This window comes from Caretta caretta, chromosome 6 (assembly GCF_965140235.1).
Source record: "Caretta caretta isolate rCarCar2 chromosome 6, rCarCar1.hap1, whole genome shotgun sequence".
Taxonomy (NCBI): domain Eukaryota; kingdom Metazoa; phylum Chordata; order Testudines; family Cheloniidae; genus Caretta; species Caretta caretta.
The window spans coordinates 116,551,950-116,574,069 of NC_134211.1; the positions used below are offsets into that span (position 1 = coordinate 116,551,950).

At 43.6% G+C, this 22,120-nt stretch overlaps 2 protein-coding genes across 5 annotated transcripts in view; both read right to left on the reverse strand.

The window, feature by feature from the left end:
- Window positions 1-9,457: 9,457 nt before the first annotated feature.
- On the reverse strand, window positions 9,458-16,740 carry AKAP5 (A-kinase anchoring protein 5). 3 transcript variants are annotated; one of them, XM_048853618.2, is made up of 2 exons: window positions 16,649-16,740; window positions 9,458-13,523 (listed from the first exon to the last, which is right to left on the reverse strand). In XM_048853618.2, the coding sequence occupies exon 2, from the start codon at window positions 12,885-12,887 to the stop codon at window positions 11,394-11,396; it is 1,494 nt and encodes a 497-aa protein (XP_048709575.1). In that variant the 5' UTR covers window positions 12,888-13,523; window positions 16,649-16,740; the 3' UTR covers window positions 9,458-11,393. The 3 variants fall into 3 exon arrangements, with proteins under 3 accessions (XP_048709575.1, XP_048709576.1, XP_048709577.1); XM_048853619.2 differs by lacking the exon at window positions 16,649-16,740 and adding an exon at window positions 15,671-15,973; XM_048853620.2 differs by lacking the exon at window positions 16,649-16,740 and adding an exon at window positions 14,971-15,075.
- A 1,560-nt stretch (window positions 16,741-18,300) lies between these two features.
- The window catches only part of MTHFD1 (methylenetetrahydrofolate dehydrogenase, cyclohydrolase and formyltetrahydrofolate synthetase 1), a 70,481-nt gene continuing 66,661 nt past the window's right edge, over window positions 18,301-22,120 (reverse strand). For both annotated transcript variants that reach the window (XM_048853596.2, XM_048853597.2), the window contains exons 27-28: window positions 19,541-19,649; window positions 18,301-19,349 (exon numbers count right to left, since the gene is read on the reverse strand). In XM_048853596.2, the coding sequence (XP_048709553.2) occupies window positions 19,560-19,649 (90 nt within the window). In that variant the 3' untranslated portion in view covers window positions 18,301-19,349; window positions 19,541-19,559. The remainder of the gene's footprint in view (window positions 19,350-19,540; window positions 19,650-22,120) is intronic.

The window sequence follows — 22,120 nt, forward strand, 5'->3', positions numbered from 1 at the left end:
AAAAAAAATTGGTTTTATTTGGAAGTCCACTTTCTATGTGGGTTTCACTGTTATCTTCCCTAAGCAGTGAAGAAGTGTGACTACATGTGCAGATGAGTTCACTAATATCCAGCTGGCGAGGCTTTGTCCAGTTTGGCAGAGGAAAAGGGGGCCCTCCCCTACTTTAAGGGGTCCCTCCCCCACTGCCATAGCTAGTAAAGGGGAAATGGGGGAAGTTTACAAAGATTGAGCAGGGAAGAAGGGAAGCACAGGTCAGGGAGACTCTGCGCTTCCTGCTGCCCAGAAGGGAGAGAGAGAGAGAGTGAGTGTGTGTGTGGGGGGTCTATTTATACCTAGTGCAGCCCTGAAAAGCCCCATGTGATCAGACTTGGGTGGGCAGCACCCGTCCACTCATGAAATCACCAAAAGGAGCAGGTTTCCTCAGGATCCACTATGGGCATTACTCTAGTTGTCCTTTTCTTTGGGAGCTGAGAAGGACCTTTTCTCTCACCACCAGATTGGCCAACCTGAGGGTTGTGGGGTTTTGTTTTGTTTTTTGGTTGGTTGTTTTCTTTTGCGTGGAGTGGGGAAGGGGAAAGGAACAGATTGTTGGGTTTTGTTTAACCTTCTCCACAGCAGGCTGGGGTAGTGATTGAGGTTATAATTTTGCAATTTAGAAGGTTAAAACTAGTGGTGACTGGCCAGTGCAGGTACTTGTTATGGCAGGGATCCAGATATTGGATAAAAATGGTTGGAAAAAGATTTGAAAGCCAGCATTCCTTAAGGGAGCTGAGGAGGGGGTGTTTGCCATCCACTACCAGTTTTAAGTACTAAATTGCAACATTATAAGTTATAACCTAACCCCCCATCCCAGTCCATTGGGTCCCAGAGCTGTGGAGGGGAAGGCAAAAAAAACCCAAAAAATCCAAACCCCACCTGGCCTTGGCCAACGTGGTGGTGAGGGAAAATATTCCTTTTATAACCCTTCATCCAACGGAGGGTCATAGGGGCCCAGCAAGGGACTGGCTTGGACAAGGTTGGGGATAATGTGGCAATGATTAAGGAATGAAGATGAGGTGCACTGTACAACTTATTGCTGGGTACTTTCAGATATTTTAGGTGACTAAAGTTGTGGCCTAATTAAAGCAAATTAATTGCCTCCCAGCTTCTGGAGTGGCTGGACAAGTTCTGAGTTCCTTCTTAGGTACTGAGCTTGTAGCCATCCCCATGGCCTCCCCCTAAGCCCCACATTTTGTCCCATCTTAAAATTAATGCCACCTTGAAGCTGGGGGAATAACATGGACAAGGCTAAATATACTGCTTTGGCAACTTTGCCTGTGTTAGGACTTGGTTGGCCAGAAGGTGGTACTCATGCACAACTTGACAAGTTTCTCCCTTGCCTGAGCTACATTAACTGTTCATGCTCGGCTTAGCTGGGATCTGTGACTTGGGTTTCACGCTTATCATCCCTCAGCTGTGAAGCGAGCTGAGCTCAGCCTTCATCCTGCTTTTCCAGCTTGTAACAGATTTCACATGCATTGTCTTGTCACCTGGCTATGTCAAGGCTATAAACACAGCTTCCTAAGATTTCTTCTAGATTGGGAATGGGGGTGGGGTAAGCGAGTGATGTTTTCAGCAAAACTGGGTCTTTCCACTTCAGAGATGCAGCACACATACTGAAAGATGTTAAATAAAATTTGCATCAAACACGCTCTTTCATTAGTTTTGCGATGGTGCAGTGAACTGAAATTACAGACCCATAAAATTGCACTAGTAAACCACTTTAAAAAACCATCTTGAAATGTACAGAGATGCTGTGATGTGGAGGCTGACTGCAATTAGCTAACATCACTGTGGATACAGACTTGCAAAACCTACCTCACTGTGCGTTCAGACCTGTGGCTCTACAATTACAAAAAAAGTCTTAGGGTGATCAACCTCCAGTTACAGCCTTTTCCATATTAACCCTCTGCTAGTCCCCTGTCCTGAATCGTCAGACAGCAATAAACCTTGCCAGTCAGAAATTAAACTCCTATTTCCTTTTACAGGAAACCTGAAAGCGATAATGTCAATCACACAACTCCAATGGTATTTTTCAATCAAAAGCCCACTATTCCTGCTCTTAAGCTGTTACTGACTGGTGTTCCTGTCAAAGGCAGGCACCAGGGCAAACAATAAAAGAGCAATTAAAAACTTGGAGACAAATGTAATGAAGCTAGACTATGGGCTGACTGTTTATGAATGACAACAAGCCAGAGCTTAAAGCACCAAAATGTAATTACATCATTTATAAGGCTCTGAGGTGTTTCCATTGATCAGATAAATAGCCAAGGGCCCAGCTTCAAAGACACAAAACACCACTCCTAATTGTGAAATTGCTGTTTCCGATGCACATTGTAACCAGACAAATGGCTCCTTGATGTAAAGTGGATGAGTGAAGGGCCTAGTTTTTCATTTTATGCCAAACACGTGAAAGAGACTTTGGGAACTGAAGAGAGCCAGGCATCATGCCTGCCCCATGGAATGGGGGGGTTATGCAACTTTATGGGCAAATCTTTCTCTAGACACCTGTTGATCAATTACTTGAACAACAGTTGTAAGGACTTTGAACAACAGTTCCTGTGTTAGGGCCAGGTTGCGGTCCATGCAGGGGAGGGAGGGGATGTAAGGCCTGCCCCCAAACACCCCTACACTTGACACCTGCATTGTGTGTGAAGCCCCTGTCCCACTCCCCAATCACAGACACTATGGTGGCCACTGGCCAGTGCAGTTATATCAACATGCTCGGCGAAGCAAGCTGTGCCAGGCATAGAGCTGGGGCAGATTGTGCCCTCTTCCCCCCCCCCCCAGCAAAGGAGGAACAGCAAACCAGATTGTAAAAGCTTTTACGAGGGAACACCCGTCCAACCTTATATTTATTAATAGGTTTTTTTCCAGCAATGGTGAGATTATTAATTTTCCTTGTGTGCCTGTGATAAAGGCCCCCCTTGCTCTCACTGGCAAGTTGAGCCTAAATTCAGCAGCACACCTTGGCATGCCCTCCTCTCTGCCCTGCTCCACCAGCCCTGATTCTGGCAGGCACCCTGACTCATTGGTAGTTCTGCAGCAGCGTCAGGTCGAGTCAAGACGAGAGACTTGCATTGCATTCAGCGTGCCCTGAATAGTACAATCAATTCAGCATTTCTTGGGCTATTGATTTGGATAGTAAATTCAATGACATTTTAATTTCAGAATGTTTCTCCATCATTTCTCCTGCCTCCAACCTCTTCAGATTTCAATGCAGGCTGTCGATGATGCACAGCTGCTTTAGAGAAGCTGTCAAGGGACAAGTGGCGCTGAAGGCACTCAGAAAAAAGCAGGGGGCTGAGTTTTTGTAGCAACAGGGAGATGATATATCATTCCCTCTCCCTTGTGGGCAGGAATGGAGATGATCTGTAATGGTGTGTGTGTGGCGGGGGGGGGGGGGGGGTTTGAACATTTCACTCCCCTCCTCCCCCCACTCCTGCTACTCAGCAATATCTCCCCCTACAGATCTATCATTGCTGAGCACAGTGACGGACACACACTTCATCGAGAGCTTTCTGTACACCTATCAGCAGTGAGCATTCAAATTTTGACATTTAAATTGTCAGATTTCAAGGTTAACATTCTGAGACCCACTGTTGCCCTTAGCTAATATGCACAAAACTTCCAATAAGAAAAGGAGTACTTGTGGCATCTTAGAGACTAACCAATTTATTTGAGCATGAGCTTTATGAAGTGAGCTGTAGCTCACGAAAGCTCATGCTCAAATAAATTGGTTAGTCTCTAAGGTGCCACAAGTACTCCTTTTCTTTTTGCGAATACAGACTAACACGGCTGTTCCTCTAAAACTTCCAATGTGTGTCCACTGAGAATTCGGCACCAGGGCTAGCTCCAGAGAGGGATTTAGGCACCTAACCCAAAATTTAGATTCTCAAAGGTATGCTCAGCTGCAGCCCAAACCTGTAGGTGCCTAAACTCCCTAGGCACCCAAGTTTCCAGCCATAAAGTCCCCTAGGTGTCTCCATTTCTGCTGGTGTGCACTTACAAAACTGCTCACATCGGATGGTGCTGAGAAGCCAGGCCCCTCACTCACACATAAGCTCCAGCAGAAACCTCAACCCCTCTGCCTTGCTCAACTGCAGGGCCCAGTCCAGTAGCTATTCGCAGCATATGCCTAGAGGCCTATAGCACTCCCTTAGGATGGGGGAGAACCAGGTTCAAAGTCTTTCTCTGCCTGGCGTGGAGCAGAGACCTGAAGAGAGGTATCACCCCGTCCCAGGGAAGTGCTCTAATCACTGTGCTGTAGGGTATTTTGGGGTGGGTTTCTCTCACTCTCTGCTGTTGAAGGGGTCAGGTCCCAGTCCCTACTCCCCTTACTATTTAATATTTCATACAAAGTGGAACATACAAATTTGAAACCGGGTCTCCCACATTTCAAGTGAACGCTCTAATCACCGGGCTCTTGCGTAGGAAGGGGATGCCAGCTGTATCACCTCTTCCTCCATTCTTAGCCAGAAAGGAAGGACCTGACTTCGGTGCCCAACTCCAGGAGAGGGTTCATAGCTGTGAAGCAGAAATACATGCCTCCTCCCCAGCCCAGAATTAGGCACCTTTGAGTGGGCATAGCTGTGAACCCGCTCCTGGAGTTGGGCACCTAGGCCAGGTCCTGCTCAGCGTGCTAGCTTCTGTGAATCCCCTCCTTAGGCACCTAACTCTCCCCACATCTCAGGGAGCCCAAGGGCCTATCTTGTGGCTGAGGATTCCAGTAGGTGACAGGGGGCCTAAAGTTAGCCCTTTAATGCCTCCTTTGTGGATCTAACCCTTGGTTAGGCTGCCGGCAAACTAAGGCTGACAGTATTGCATCAGTTTGTGTTGAGGGTTGTCTCTGCAACCATATAGTCTAGAAATGGGCGGGGGGGTGGGGGGAGGGAGAGGAAAAGAGGAGAAGCAGGGGGGTAGTTGAATTAAAGCTTATATTTTTCAATGGGAATGGATTCCTGAGCTAATTGCACAAACCAGAATTGTGGAAAACGTGCCTGCTATAAAATGTTATCTGCTCCCTCTGAAATGGCTGTCAGGCTTCCTGACAATACCAAGTGTGACTGAGCTGTCACTAAAACGGGTCAACAAGATGTCACGTTTTAAAGCCCTGTCCACACCAGAATCTGGTGTAATAGCACCAATGACACAAAAAGCCTTAGGATACACTGGTCATGGACTGGCTTGCTGGTTTTTTCCATGCTTTTCGAGCCTAGGTCAAATTCTCCCCCCCTCCCCTGATTTGTACAAGTTGTGCTGTACACACCGCAGAGCTTATTTTCTCACAGATTTGCCAGGAGCGATGCCTTCTTCACCAGCAGTATCGCCATGCTGTTAACGTCTTCAGCAGCACCTCTAGAGGCCTCCTAAGAACACGGTGCTAGTTAGCTCATATAGGCATCTGTACACTCGTGCCCAGCCAGGGCAACGAGATATGGCTGCAGCTAGAGGCCAGGATTCAGAACGGGACTGTGATGCTCAGAACCGCCCACCTTTGCTTTCACGAGCTGCATCAAACTGTCAGTGCCTTAGACACACTGCTTCCCGAGCCTACAGCTCTGCCCCACGTGACGCCTTTCTTGGAGTGGCAGGGCAGCAGAATGGGGCTGCCTTCTCTGCCCCAGGAGTGACAGCAGGCCCTCCCCCACCTCCACTTCTCTTTCCCTCACCCCATGAGACAAGGGGGGCAGCACTTACCTCAGTAACCAAGCAGAGGCTGCTTAGGTGAGTGGGCCAGGCCTATCGCACTTTGCTCCTGCCACACAGTTCTTTGCTGGGATGGTGTCCACAGGTCCCCCAGAGCAGGGGGTCTTAGAGTTGCCTGGGGCAGCTCACACCTATCAGTGCTATTGCCTCAGGCTCTCTGCAGACATCATTGCATCAGTTACTTGCTTTTATTAAAATGAAAGCTGAGATTCTGATATAATCACGTGACTCCCAGGGCTGGGGCCCTTCGCACAGGCAAACATTTCCTATGTCTCAATCCAGGCCGCTCATGAAGCAGCACTGCTATTGTAACCAGAGAGCAGCTATTAATTTATAATTATGAATTGTCCCCAATCATCTCCCCCTAAAACTCAAAATTACTGTTATGAAAAGCCAAGAGAATCCAGCGAAAAACTAAACAAAAACAAGTAAGAATCACAGTGTGAAGATGAATACAGATGATTTCAAGATGCAGTATACCCCAGCTTCCTTGACAGACACGGGTGGTCAGAAGTAATTACAATAACCTAAGGATTACATTAGCAGAGAATTGTTTCAATGAAAATATGCATTCCTTCTGTCATGGCCGGGTTTGAAACAAACAAGGGAAAACTAGAATTCCCAAATACCTGGCTAGTGTAAAACTGATGTAGCTCCTTGCTCTACTGAGAAATCTGTCCACATCTTTTCTCTAAGAAAGATTTCAGACTCATCACCTAGTTCCATGTCATTTTGCCACCTACCTTCCTGTGTCTTTTAAATCTGTCCCACCCGACAAAGCCACACAACCCTCTGAATCAGAACTAGCGAGCACAAAAGTGTAATGACAAAGTGCAATCTGGAAGTTCGTGTTAAAGAGTTATGCTATGTTACTACACTAAGTTTTATAAAAACTTATGATCATTTTGAGGAAACCATAATGGCTGGAGAATGAGTTTTTGGATCCATCAATTAGGTCCATTTTCCATTTAGCTTAAATACCACATATATTTTTTTTCTCCTGGATTAGGACTGTTTGATTCATTTACTTGTGTACATTTGTGAAACAGCTCTTGCACTTTCATAAAAATGATCAACAATGTCCAACTAGCTCTGTGGATTTCAGTCGGGCTACATGGATTTGTAACAGCTGGGGACCTGGCCCCACACAGTTCATTCATTTTAGTGTCCTACTGTACTTGTTGAACCATTTACCAGAAGTTTTCACAAGGATCATTTAAACTAACATGGTTGCTTTCTGCTCACTATTACCACAATACAGTTGTGCCTAGACGGTGAATTGTTCTAAAAGCTCTTTAAGTTTGTATTAATGTATTTAATACTCTTCCTTCTTTGTTGCTTATATTAAAAAAGCTGTAAGAAAATAAAATATTGAACATGACATTGCGAAGTACCAATGGGCAACTTGTTGGACAAGAAAGATGAGTTGTCCCTGCCAAGGGTCATGCTGGAAATGTTGGGGGAGAGAAGTAGGAAGGAGTGACTAGAGGGAAGAAAAAAAAAGCATTCATTCAGACAAACGCCGGACAGAAACCACTTCCACAATTCAAAGAGGCAGCAGACCAACAGACTCCTAAATCAGAAGCAAGATGGCTGGAAAAGAAAGTAACATACGTGCTCAAAGTCAGACAGTAAGCATTAGAGGTTAACTAGCATATGGTTTCTTTTAACCACCAGTGAAAAAACACAGTCTTTTTAAAAACTTCCACAATACCTTATATCTGCAGCTCTTGCATAGCCAGGCAATCATATGCTTATAGGTTTCATAGCCCAGTTACACCCACACAACTATAAAACAAACTTACCACTCTTTATTCAAGAGGCTAGCATTCGTTGTTAGTAATAAACTAATAACCCTTCTGTCTGGTCTTAACAGAGGGAGGCTGTGAGGCTTAATTAATTCATGTTTATAAAGTTCTATGTTCTTTGTGACGTCCTGTGATAAAAGTGCAATGAATGAAAGGGCAGAAAAATTACAAGTATTTACTATTACATACTATAAAATACTTATGTGAAAGATGCTAAATAAAGGAAGAAGGGTGCTAGGGGTTGTTTGATCTGTAACACAAATTAATCTCATTTGCTACTGTTGTTAGGACTAAAAAAAGTCTGAAAAATATAAGAACAGTGAGCCAAACGCAGGTCTGTGTAATGGGTGCAATTCTACTGACTTCACTGGAGTTGCACCTTCTTACACCAGGACTAAACTTGACCTAGTATGTCTGAAACCCACGCAGCCTAGTGAAATTATTAGTCAAAATGAAGCCACACTAATTATATCTAACACATTAAAAATGGGTCACACTTGCTTTGACACACAGTAATCAAAGTTAAGCCTTTGTGAAAAGGACACATTTGCTTAGATAGTCTCAAAAGTTCTAGCAATGTCTAGAAAACCTGTTTCTACTCACTGTATGGATGGATGCCTGAGTAGCTAGAAGTATTCAAATCTGGACAGGTGATCTTTATTGTAGATTAATCTTTCAATGTAAAATCACTATTTCCTGCATAGCCACACAGTCAATCACAATGCAAGAAAACGACAGGTGTATTCATTTGTAAGGACGTGCTTGTGAGTTATGTATCCAGTTATAATGGAAGGAAAAGCTAGCTACTGTGCAAAAGGATGGCCAACACAAACCTCAACATATATCAGTAGTGAACACCTGTAGGCCCAAGGTTGGAGCACAAATGTATTTTTGTCAATCACAAGTTTCATATCATTTTCTTTTAAATATCTACACTGGCCAGTTCCTCAGCTGGTCTACATCAACATGAAAGCCACCTGAAATTGATCTCAACGGAGCTATGCTGACTCCCACCAGCTATCCCACTACGGAGTCAACTTTTATCCATTTCACAGAGCACCTAACATTCTCTTCCACAGCCTACAGACCTTCCAGAATTACACTGAGCTGCAGCTTTCTCTCCCTCCAGCAGTGATCTATCAAGACATCTAGTGCAAGTCCATTAGCTCAAACAAGCCTCTTCCTGCATTTCTGTGTTGTGCCGGAGAACGCTGGTAGAGTTCCAAAGTTGCGTAAAGTGCTGAAGAGTCATTTTTAAATTATGCCACAATATTTGCAGGGAACGGTATAAAGCACTAATTCATTAGTGTTACAGATATTGGATCAGTGATACTCTGATCCAAACTACAGTTAAGCAAATACATTCATGGAAAAGAAAGTTTAAACACTTTTTCACACCTCTTGATTAAAGACTGGCGTTAGAATCATAGAATCATAGAATATAAGGGTTGGAACGGACCCCAGAAGGTCATCTAGTCCAACCCCCTGCTCAAAGCAGGACCAATTCCCAGTTAAATCATCCCAGCCAGGGCTTTGTCAAGCCTGACCTTAAAAACCTCTAAGGAAGGAGATTCTACCACCTCCCTAGGTAACGCATTCCAGTGTTTCACATTCCACATGCGTTCTACACATACACACAGAAGCACGCCCTGGTGTTCATTGCTCATTTTCAGAGTGTGCCATTGAGTGAGTGCTTTGCCCGGATTCTCTACTTCCAATGTTTAAAATGTGACTGAGCACTAGTTCCTAGGGAAAACTGTAGCCCTTGTATTTTAACACAGGATCCATGTACTGTCCTGGGGAGGAAAAAAAGATTCCCAAAATTGCAAATGGTCAATGCATAATTGCCAAGTGAGGTTGCTCTCTCTGCATCAGCTCAGAAATATGCACAAGAAGGCATGTTTTCAGGAGAATATGGTTGTTTATTTGTCTGCTGCACATAAATTATAGCCCCATGACCCACATTCATTCTTTACAGATTACAATCAAAAGGCTTCTTTTTAAAGAGCTGGTAATGAACAGGGCAAATGATACACACACACTTACTGTATATATTATACAACATACAGAAAAACTCTCACAACAAAGCATTTGGTATTTTCTGTCAATGACAAACCTGTTTCAGGATTCACCTATGGCAGGTGTTTAAGGGCTTGATCTGAAGTTTTTCTGACTACTTCAATGGGAGCAGGATTGGGCCATTCCAGCTCAAAGCAGCAGTACCCAGCAGTTAAGAACATAAGAACGGCCCTACTGGGTCAGATCAAGGTCCATCTAGTCCAGTATCCTGTCTTCTGACAGTGGCCAGTGCCAGGTGCCCCAGAGGGAATGAATAGAACAGGTATCAAGTGATCCATCCCGTCGCTCATTCCCAGCTTCTGGCAAACAGAGGCTAGGGACACCATTCCTGCCCATCCTGGCTAATAGCCGTTGAGGGACCTATCCTCCATGAATTTATCCAGTTCTTTTTTGAACAGTTATGGTCTTGGCCTTCACAACATCCTCTGGCAAGGAACTCCACAGTTGTTGTGTGAAGAAATATTTCCTTTTATTTGTTTTAAACCTGCTGCCTATTAATTTCATTTGGTGACCCCTAGTTCTCGTGTTATGAGAAGGAGTAAACAACACTTCCTTGTCTACTTTCTCTATACCAGTCATGATTTTATAGTTCAGAATACAATGCCAATGATAGTGTATTCAAATGAAACTGCAAGGAGAAATTAAGTGGCATAACGCAGTTACACACAGATGGGATGGATTTGTTTGCCCAAGTTCGGAAGAGCTATGAAGCTGGGGGGAACCCTAAGACTTATTAAAACAAATGGTGGCTGCAGTCAAGGGCATTAGCAGTAATTAAACAAAAAATGCTCAAGTTCAAACAGACTGATTGGAGACCATTGCAACTGCAGGAACTATTTTAACCCTGAGGCAATACTGTACCACTAGTGCACTAGCAGCTCACTCCTATTTATATTACATACTACATAGTAAAAATGTGCTAAAGCAATGGGCAGGCCTCAGCACTCCAACATTATAAAAACAAAGGAAGGCATCAGAAGAGAGTATCAGTAACTTGCTCACTTAGGCCCAAACCTGCACTACTGATGTAACTGGAAGTTTTACCACTGACTTCAATGGCACCATTTTTTGGCAACCCCATGCCCGTGGGTCAGAGTGCATGACTGCAAGGCATCTGAGACGCGCAAGACATTCTGGGCAGTGGAACAGGCTAAATTACATGATGCACTCTATATACCTGCCTCACTTTATACAATAATAGCATTGACATGTCAGTTGAGATTGTAGTATTTTTTAAAAGAGCATCCTAAGACACTGACCCAATCCTGCAAGGTTCTGAACATGCTCAACTTGCACTGAAGTCAATGGGCCCCATCTTGTCGGCACTGAAATCAATGGCAAAACTCCAACTGATTATGCTGAGTACAGGCCCAATATAGTTGAGAGTTCTCAGCAACCCATAATAAATAAAATATAAACAATAGGAAAAAATCTAAAATATATAGTGACATAATAGAGCCCCCAAACTGCGAAAGAGACAAATTGAAATACAGCCACTGAAACAACTTACCTTTTCCACAGCTATCAACAATCACAATGTTTTAAAGCCCAATCTCATGAGACTGTCAACACTTTGCAGGACTGAGTCCTTATTCTTGGATCCATTTTACATATACACAATGGCCTATCCAGCATGCAGAAATACACTACACACAGACCGCAAATACCTAAGGAGTTAAGACTTTCTAGCCTTTCATCTTGGTGCTAAACAATTTTAAATTGCTGCTGAGTCAGACTATATTGGGGGCATTCTTGTCATTACAGAACACTGTTATGTTTACTATGGTCCAAAGCCATTTCATTAACCAGCTGTTCTACAGATGACTGAATCGCTGCCTTAACAAGGGAAGCAGCAGTTTCTATCAGAAGCAATTCATACTGTTCTGAAGTTCCGTGTTCCTGATCACTAAGACCATTGGGTGACTGAGCAGGAGAACCGACTTTAGCCTCCCTCCTGGGGCCACTGCCTGCTACTACGGCCTCTTTGCGATTAGAAAGTTTACTGAAATTGAGGTTCCCACTTATTTTTTTATTCACCTTTTGCTTATGTTCACATGAAATTGAGGACAGTTTGCAGTCCTGGTTCGACTCCTCTTCATCAGGCTCATCATCTGCTTCAGTAATTGTAATCACAATGCTCACTCCACTGGCATCCTTGTTTTCTTCTAATTTCAACTGTTCATTTAAACAGCTCTGCACACTTACTGCATCATCTTTAAATGCCGATTGATTGAAACTCATTATTCTCTCTCTCGATTTACAGTCTTCACTAGCATTTATGTTCCTTCCAGACTCTCTACATTCAAGCCCTGTGTCATGGATGTTATTTATTTCTTGTACCTCTGTGGCTTCAGCTACTCTATCTGGCAGGTCCTTAGAAACATTAGCGCTAAGGGTGGTATTGAGATCAACTCCCTGGTTTGCTACAAGTGTATGTTCAGGAGTTTCATGTAGGCTCTTCTGGTGTAGCTCTTCCTGGAGCATTATAGCAACTGCCTCTGAATTTGCTATTTCAGACTGAACGATGCACTGTGTGTGTTGATCAATGTCTGGTCTGGACTCTACCAAAAGCGCATTCTTCCCAGTGGAATTAAGTGAGTTCCTGTCACTTTTTTCAGATGCTTGGCTGAAGGATTGATCCATGCTAGATTTGACTGTTATTGCCAAATTCTCTGGTTCACTGTTAGCTTTATTCAAAATGCCCATCAGTTCATTTGCTTTAACACTGCAATCTGATTCTTCTGTTATTTCAGAATGGCTGGGTTTTTTCTTGCCTCTTGAGAACCGTATACAGGGAATTTTAAGCCCAGAACTAACCTGATTCTTTGGAAAACTTTGCAAGCCAGGATCCTCAGCATTTATCTCCAGTTGCACTTGAGAATCAGAGTGTGTCTGCTTCCTTGAAGATTTTGACCTTCTCTTAGGTGTCACTAGACGTTTTATAGTTGTCCAGGTTCCCCTTGATGACTGAGATTGGTTGGAAACTTCCCCTTCTCCAGGGGCTGCACTGATGGATTGGCTTGTATGTTTCAAGGTTACAGAGTCTTCTTCACAGACACCTTTCATCTCCAATGCCTTCTTACATGGCTTCTTTCTTTTCTTAAAACAAAACATTGTGAGTTTTTCTGCCTGTTCTTCAGTTGAAGAGCACAGTTTTGCTGCACTAGGATTTTCTGATTGTGCTGTGTTTTCCATTTGAATTTCTTTAGCTGCCTTCTCCATATTTGTGGTCCTGCCTTCTAATTTCTTCATATATTTTTCTTTTCTATTAACCCATCAGATAAATTAATTGCAGGTAAGCTCAGAGTGCAGTTCTTTGAAATTTCATCCAAAAAACATGAAATTACTTTTGTGAACTGACGAGGTGTTATGCAAAGAAATGTTCTGATGGACTTGTTACACTACATTTATATTTCCACTATGATTTTTTTTCTTACCTGTCCTGAGAGAAAGACTGACTGGATAGATTATCACACACTTTACTGCAGTTTATCAAATAGGCTCACTTTCATCTCTGGGATGGCCAACCTGAAACACTACTTGATACGAGGATATTATTTCAGCAACAGTTGGACTTTTTTTAAATGGATGTTAAATCAGATCAAGAATTGACCGTTTTCATTTTATGATGGGCATCAATCAACAACTACTACTTGCTAATATGTTCATTATTTCACATTCTTTGAGCAATTGTATTGAAGTGATATTAAAAAAAAAAAAAAGAAAAGATACACCAAGCGGCCTTATTTTGCCTCAAGTGATAGGGTCAGCTGTTTTTCCTCTTTCCTTCTTTGCATTTCATTTGCTTTCAATTCATATTGCAAGGTTTGCCATTTATGTTGAAAAATATGGCATAGGCTTTCATCTCTCGAATTGCTTCATATGTATCTGCAACAAAACAAACAAATGATGAAAAACGTCATAAAAATGGATATACAATTTGTGTTTATAAGAACTGGGTAATTTTTCAATTTCTAAAATTCCGTGCTCTGTGTCCTGATATACGTGTGTGCGCGCGCTATTCTATGCTCAAATACACCCTTGTAATCAATGGGAGCTGTGTTTCAATATATGAAGGCAAAATGGGGTTTCAAGAGTGCCACTCTAGTTACACAGGAGAACTACCACACGAATCTTGCATATATATGAATTTTTATGTGGGTAGAAAGGGAAGTTTATTTTTATATTTCACTTGTTAGGAAAATGTTTTTCCCCATGAGAAACACTTTCCCCTACTGACCCATACACACTCATAATTCCCCCAAGGGAAATTCTGAATTGAGATATCAGATGTTTTTATTCTTAATGCATAAGATGATCATATGCAGCTCCATAAAATATAAAATGGAGGGTTTGAGAGTTATAAAAGAGAAGCTTCCTTCATACAGTTTGGTTTATTTACAGTGTGTGCAAGTGTTCCATGGCAACCCCACTTTCACAGAACACATGTTCATCATAAAATGTATGTAACCCTTCCGAACATTCCTGAATATAAAGATACAAATACACATTATACCACACTGACATACTTCTCAGTGAATACATGGGATCCTCTCTCCTTGGATAACTCTGGGAAATTCTTTTTTGAAAAATATTTTCTTTTTTGTCCTACTTTTTAAAAAACACTATTGTATGTATGTTTTAAAAAACTAAACTTCTAAATGCAATAATTTACTTATCTAGTATGCATCCGATGAAGTGAGCTGTAGCTCACGAAAGCTTATGCTCAAATAAATTGGTTAGTCTCTAAGGTGCCACAAGTACTCCTTTTCTTTTTGCGAATACAGACTAACACGGCTGTTACTCTGAAACTTATCTAACATTATTTGCTGTGGCTTAGGGATGCAACAACATATAAAAATACAAGCAAAGCAATGCACCGATATTTTATTTTATTATGAATTCAAGTCACTGACATGCAATCAATTTGTATATGGGCAAAAAATAATGTTTTGCCACAATTATTTGTCGATCTTTGCTTTCCCCTAAACCTTACTCTTGAGACCACATGTGCTATTGAGACTATCTGCAATCCAGAATATGGAATCTGTAACTGACACAAACACTGATTTTGGAAAGGAGACCCAGACCAGCATTCCTTAATCATCATTAGTTTCCCCCTGCATCGACATTACTGTATTTCTGGCTGGAAAGACAAGGAAATGGATCTGTCTGAAGAAAACAGCCAAGAGAAGATTAGGTGTCTTCTCCAGTCTCATTCTCTTTTTTTATTTTTTAAAGCAGGATGCCCTGGGATCACTTCATGACATTGCTCACATCATTGTGCAATTCTAGATCAAATGACACAGTAAGCATTACATCTCAGTGCTTTCACCTCTTGTACACTCCATGTGCCTGGCAATTTATTTCTTGAATGGCAGAAAAAATGGATGCTGATTATTAGCAATCTTCAGGCTAGTGGAGTCTGAAATTGCACAGAATGAGAATTACAATGTGCTTAGTACCTTACTGAATTGAAGCCTTAATCAATAACCCCTTTTCTGAATAAATCTTTCTCAGTTAATTTTTTTTAAATAGAAAATAAAGGAAATAGAAATGTTCAAATTACAGAAAAAGCCTTAGGATATCCATACCAGCCAACAGACCCAGGCACCCACAATATAAACACCTTTGATTTAATGCAGGTTTCTTTATATGGTCTCCAAATCTCTGGAGGTTTCCTAAGCTATAGTATTTGCAATGGAAATGGAAACATTTCTGGTAGTTTGCAAACACACCGTTTCCCAACAAATAGGTTCACCTTACATAAGACTGATGTTATGGCCAAAATTTTCAGCAGTGTTGCTAAAAGTTCAGCTCCTTCATCATTATTCAGAGAACTAACCAGGTGGGTTGACTTTCAAAGGTGCTGAACACTCCCAGCTCCCATTGTGACTAATAGCTGTTGTGGGTGCTCAGCACCTCTGAAAATCATGTCATTTATTTTAGAATCCTAAATATGGATTTATTTCTCTAACTTTCGGCCCAGTGTTTGAAAACGTTGGCCTTTGTCTTTATGATGCTATGGTACTCACCAAATCTTCAGCCAAAGCTTGCATCAACTGTGTTACCCTGCCATACACAGACAGGGAAAGTCTTTCTAGGGAGCGATTGATAATGAAAAGCCTAGATTCCAGCACACTAATGCAAAAGATCCATTAGTAATAATTCGCTAGATAGAGCAAGCAGGAAATGACAGAGATTGAAAACTTTTGCCTGTAAAGAGATCTATCAGCTCCCTTGTGGAAAGGAAGAGAGGCTGCCGCAACACAAGTCACCTGTCTCCTTCGTGTGCCAGCCACCGTAATGAAAAATGAAGCTAGAGGCAAAGAAATAGATTGGGGGGGGGGGGGGGGGAGAAGAAACATTCTCCCTCTGATTTTCCGTGTGAACAGTTCCATCATCCGGAGCCGGGGTCTGAAGCGCAACAGGGCTGGCTCGGCAGCAGAGGAGCTGAGCCCCAGTGAATCTTCTCCGGCTTGCCCCATTTTCAGTCTTCTCCCTTTGTGCCTGTTGCCTTCTGGCTTGGCAGGGAGCTGAGCCGGGAAGCGATGTGCCCCGCGAGGCGCTCTCACCCTCTCCCTCCCCTAGTGGCACATCCCCCACCCTCCCCGGGTGCTCCAGGGAGGCTCACAACTCCTCCAGACCAAGGGAGGGCTGCAAAGGTCTGAGGAGGGCGGCTGCCCCTCAGCTCCCCGGCGGCCAGCGCTGTCCCCTCCCCGTGCCCAGGACTAGCCAGCTCCCTGGACGCGGAGCACAGAGCGACCCTCTCTGCACAGCGGCAGGCGGCTCCGCGCTGAGCCGGGGGCGCTGCACGAACACAGCCCAGCGCCGTCCAGCTTTGCTCCCCGCAGCCCCACGGCAAAACCCGCTCCAGCCCCAGGGCCCCCCCGCCCGCAGCTCGGGCTGACGCTGCCCCGCTCCGCCCACGTGGCGTGCAAGGGGCACGGTGCCGGGCGGCTCCCTGACCCACGCAGGCCAGCGGACCCGCCCCAGCCCACGCCCGCTCTCACCTGGCGCCCACGGCCCGCCGGAGAGAGGCGCCCGCAGCCCGCTCCGCCCGCTGCTGCAGCCGCTGCCGCTGCCAGTGCCGCCGCGGGGACCCGCCCAGCCGCCGCGCGGGGGCAGGGAGCCCGGCCCGCCCGCCCCGGGGCAGGGGACGCGCCCCGCTCGAGCCACGCCCCCGGCTCCCGCGCGCCGGCGGGGAGGCGCAGAGCCAGCGCGCACGGGGGCTGCGGGCAGGGCGTGGCCGCGGCGGGAGAAGCAAAGGGGGCGCTGCGGGCGGACGAGCGCTGCGGCGGCTGCCCGGAGACGCACCGTGCGGCGCCCCCGCCGGCACCTGCCTGTGCAACCTGCCCCCGCCGGAGCCCGGCTCGCCCCCAGCCTGTCGCACCTGCTCGGCCAGAGCCGCAGCTCTCCCGGACCGCGGGGACGGCTCCACCTGCCCCCGGGGGCGGGGGAAGCGCCCCTGGGCTGCACCGCGCCGTGCACAGCCTTGGCAGGACAGCAACACCAACCGCGAAGTTTGTTAGTCTCTAAGGTGCCACAAGGACTCCTCGTTGTTTAGCTTCAGAGCCACAGATGCTCTATGGAGAATGAATGCCTCTATGATCTGTCACGAGATTAATGACACTCTCAGCAGGTTTGCTTTCAGCCAGTCCTTGTCCAAGAGGGACAAAGCCAGTGTTTAGTTTTTAAAGCAAGGTTGTACAAAAGAAGTGGAAGGGTAGGTGGGGGCTAGGAGAGGAAAGACAAGACAGGCTGAAAGGAACAAGATAAAGTTAGTAGAATGGAAGACTGCAAGAGGGAGATGCCATAAGAAGTGCAGCCATGAGATGAAACAAGTATTAAATGTAGAAGCTGACACAAGTTAGTTAGCCTCTAGCTCTGTCTATTCTGGCATCCTGGCTCCAGAACTGGCCTGTCCAGGATGCCTTAGATGAAGAAGCTCCTAGGGTGCCTAGCCACATGCACTATTAAATATGGGGAGAAAATCCTTCCTGACCCTATGCAAGTGGTCTGGTTTATGTTCTGAAGATTAGTTGTTCTCGTTGGAATGATATTATATAAAGGAAAATTTAAATGCATCTAGGGATTTTATGACAACTTAAGTTACTCTAACTTCACTCTTGTGACAGCCATGTAATTGTTACATAATTATTCTCCTTGCTAGCTTACTATATATAGTGTATGTGTATTACAGATAAGCTCATGTACTGGTTGGTGCATACACCTACATCAACTTTTCTTCCAGTCAGAGCAATTTTTTAACATATGCTAGGTCCAGATCTAACACAAGCATATGGGCCTTGCAGTTTTATGTGGAAAGAATTATCCAAAAATATTTAGCTGCTTGCATAGGCAAGTTATTTTAGCCAACTGACACAAAGAACTGGTGGTCTCACTTCAGATCTTTTACAGTCAGAGTACATCCAAACCCACTGAATAATTCAGGTAATTTATTTTCCTACAGATGATATGCAGTACCCCACGAAGGAAACTGGATTAAATTTATACAGTGGTGCACTGCAGGCTCAACAGTATTACTGCAATAATCACTTTTACTTGTCAATACTGGGACTGCTGCCATGTACGATCCCAAAATTCATCATAAAAATAACTTCTACTTCATTAATCTCCATGCATATCTTAAAACCCAGGGAACTCGAAGGATTTTAGCAATTTATTAGTGTTAATTAGAAGTCTGGCAGTAACTACATTTTCACATTATGAAGTGATTTTTTGGCCTATTGTGACAAACCTTGTTACAGACCATTTCATTCAGTGCTAGGGCTGTCTTTTCTCACCAAAAAGGGGATTTCAACAAAAGTTGTTACATCATTTACAAATCTCATCCTCGCTCATCAGCCATCTACTGAAAACCACATATGGAACAGCTTCCCGTCCCCAGCCACAGCATGGTGATCCAGTCTCCAAAAAGGCAAAAGTCTATATGCTCCACTGCCATTAACAATTTAGTAGGTAACAGAAACACAGATTGCAGGGCTTTCTTAAGACTGGATAGAGTGCAGGTGCCCACAAGAAAAATTCAAAGCAGAAACTAATGGTCAGAAACTTTAGGGTAGGAACAGAAGCAAAGGGATTCTTCCCTACTACCTACTTTTCATTGAATTAGTGTAGTCTGATGGCACATTTTCTCTTTTAATGCTAGCAATAGATTATAGAGTTAAGTGCAATAGGAAGATACAGTGCTCAGACTTTAAGGGATAAGGTGTATCTGTGCTCTAAAACACATTTAAAAACAACCAATTAAGCCCTGGGTTGTTGTAAACACTGTACCAATTGAGAAACTGCAATTTTATTGTTATATTTTAATAAGTAAAAATCACAGAGCTAGAAAGAGGGTATTAAAAACGAGTTTTGTATTTTGCTCCATCTGCAATTATGAAGGGCAAAAGCAATGACCTCCTGAGGTCCCTTCCAACTCTGATATTCTATGAAGGCAATATCATTGAAAAACATTGGTGTATAAGATTTACAAGTTCTTATGCTCACTGAACTAAAAGTTAGCCTGAAATAAAAATTTTTTAAAATTTATTCAGATTAAAAAAATAAATGCATGCATTTCATTCGTTTCCAAATGCTCCTTTCTCCCAGTCACTTCATGTATTTCATTTTCTCAGCCATATCTTATTTTGTCTTAAATCCGGGGATAACTGAGTTTGCATTACTCATCAAGTAAGCTTCAGGTAGCTAGAAAGAAAAATGAAAACTTAATTACTAATATATATGTATATCTATATATCTAGCATATCAAAGGCAACTTTTAGGAGGAATTACAACCAAATGCCATTGGAAACATATGGCTTCATAGTTAGATGTGAGTAAATCCCTTAACTCAACCCAAAGATTTGCAAGGCTTCTAGCCTAAGTAAGAGACTTACCTTTGGTTAACATTTCTTTTCAGAATAGCCCATTCACCTGTTCTGAGACTGGATCCAAGTCAATATCATAGAAACAGGGCCGAGTAGGAAGTCCTGGCATAGTACTCATCTAGCAAACAGAAGGAAAAGTGTATTAGTGGAGAGAACCTGGGATTGGGAGTTATGAGGGCTTGGTTCTGTTTCTGGCTCTTCCATTGACTCAAGTGTGACTTTGTACAAATGATTTAGCCCAAGATTTGGCAAAGCACTTAAGCATGTGCTGAAATTTAAGCATGTGCGTAGTTCCACCGATTTCAATGGAACTACTCATATGCTTTAATTAAGCTTTGCTGGACAAGGGAATAACTGTACCACAGTTTCCCTGTTTGTAAGATGGGGTGGGGATCTCAATACCTCACAGAAGCGTTTTGAGGCGTTCATGTATGTCTGCATGTCGAGCTGGATGTGTAAATTCTAGCTTGAGGTGACACAGCTGCACTAGCTCTGATGGAGCAAGTGGGCTAAAAAAATAGAGTACAGGCGAGTCTCATCTTACGCTGGGGTTACATTCCGCAGGCAGCGCGTAAAGCGAAAATCGCGTATAGTCAAAATTACATTGAGTGCAATGGCGGGCAGAATCGCCCGCACTACAGGTACAGTATTTAAATTGTTATTTTTCTTTTTTTTGTTTTTGCCGACTGCGCAAAGCTGAATTTGCGCATGTTAAATGCGTGTAAGATGAGACTCGCCTGTACAGCGTGATGGTGTGAGGGGCTAGTCACCGTGAGCACATACCTGTCCAAGACGTACTCAGCACGGCTAGCCTCTCTCGCTGCTGTGGCTACATTCTATTTTTAGCACACTAGCTCTGATCACGCTAGCATGGTGATGTCTCCTCAAGCTGGAAGTTAGCTCACAGTGTAGATACACATAATAAACATGTCAGAAGTGCTCTGAGAGCCAAGGATTGAAGGCATTACCTACATGCCTAGTACTGACTTGGAAAAGAGATGGATTTTAAGACAGACGCTGGGCTTGCACTGAGGAGGGGAGGGGCAACTCATTTCCACTGGATGGAACAGCCAGTCACATTAAACTGTATGGAAGTTCTGAGAGCTGTTTTAAGTCAGGACAGTGGTGCACTGGCCAAACAGAGTGCAGAAGCTTGCACTACACCTGCCTATGCAAGCCAATGCCATCGCTTGTTCAGTTGTCAAGTGCCAACATTCACAAATCCATAGAGTTTAAGGCCAGAAGGGGCCATTAGATCATCTAACCCGACTTTCTGTACCTGACAGCTGTAGAACCTCACCCAGTTATCCCTGTTCTGAGCCCAATAACTTGCGTTTGACTAAAGCGTATCATCCAGAAAGGCAGCCTGTCTTGACTTAGAGACCTCAAGAGATGGAGAATCCACCACTCCCTTTGGTAGTGGTTAATAGTCATCACTATTCAAAATCTGTGCCTCCTTTTTAATTTGGCTGCCAAAGACAGACAGACTCAATCATTGGTTCTTATTACACCATACTCTGCTAGGTTAAAGAGCTCTTTCATGGGAATTAAAAACTGAGTACTTGTGCACTGTAATCATGTTACTGCTCAATCTCATTTTTGCTAAACCAAACAGACTTAGCTGTTTAAATCTTTCTCTGTTTGGTGTTTTCTCCAGCCCTCAAGTAATTTTTGTGGCTCTTCTTTACACCGTCTCCAATCTTTTTAAAGAATTATCAGAACTGTACGTACTATTCCAGTATCAGTCACACCAATGCCATATACAGAGGTAAATCACCTCCCGACTTATACTCACTCTTCCTCCTTTTATACATTCAAAGATAGCATTCGGTCGTTTTGCCACAGCACTGACTTGGGAGTTAACATTGAGTTGTTTGGCCACTACAGCCCATAAATCCTTTCCAGAGAGCCCCTGCTTTCTAGGATACAGCCCTCCATGCTGTAGGTATGGCCTGCATTCCTTGTTCCTCTACGTATTACATTTCACTTGGCTGTATTAAAACATTCTGTTTGAAATGAGCCAAGGTTACCAAGTGATATAGACCACTCTGTATGACTGCCTGTCCTCACCATTATTTACTTTTTTGCCACTATTTGTGTCATCTGCAAATTATCAGCAGTGATTTTATACTTACTTCCAGATCACTGATTCAAATGTTGAACAGTGTTGGACCTAGAACTCATCCTTATGGGAACCCATTAGAAACACCCCCATTTGAGGAGGATTCCTCATTGATGGCTGCTTTTCGAGATTGATCAGTCACCCCATTCTTATTCCATTTAATGTGTGCTTTACTGATATTGCATAGTGTTATTTTTTTAAATCAAAATGTCACGCAGTACTAAGTAAAACACTTTACAAATGTCTAGGTATATCACATTGATACAGTTGTCTTTGATTGATAAGCTTGTAATCTCAAGTAAACACCTCTTGTAAAGGAAAAACAGAAAATTGTTGAGCATAAAGTTAATCACAGTATTAAAAAATAAATTACACTGTACCCTGAACACAACAGAACTACAAAACCTGTACATCTCCATAGCAAACCATTTTCTCCATCACATGGATCAGCACAGAAAGATGGGAAA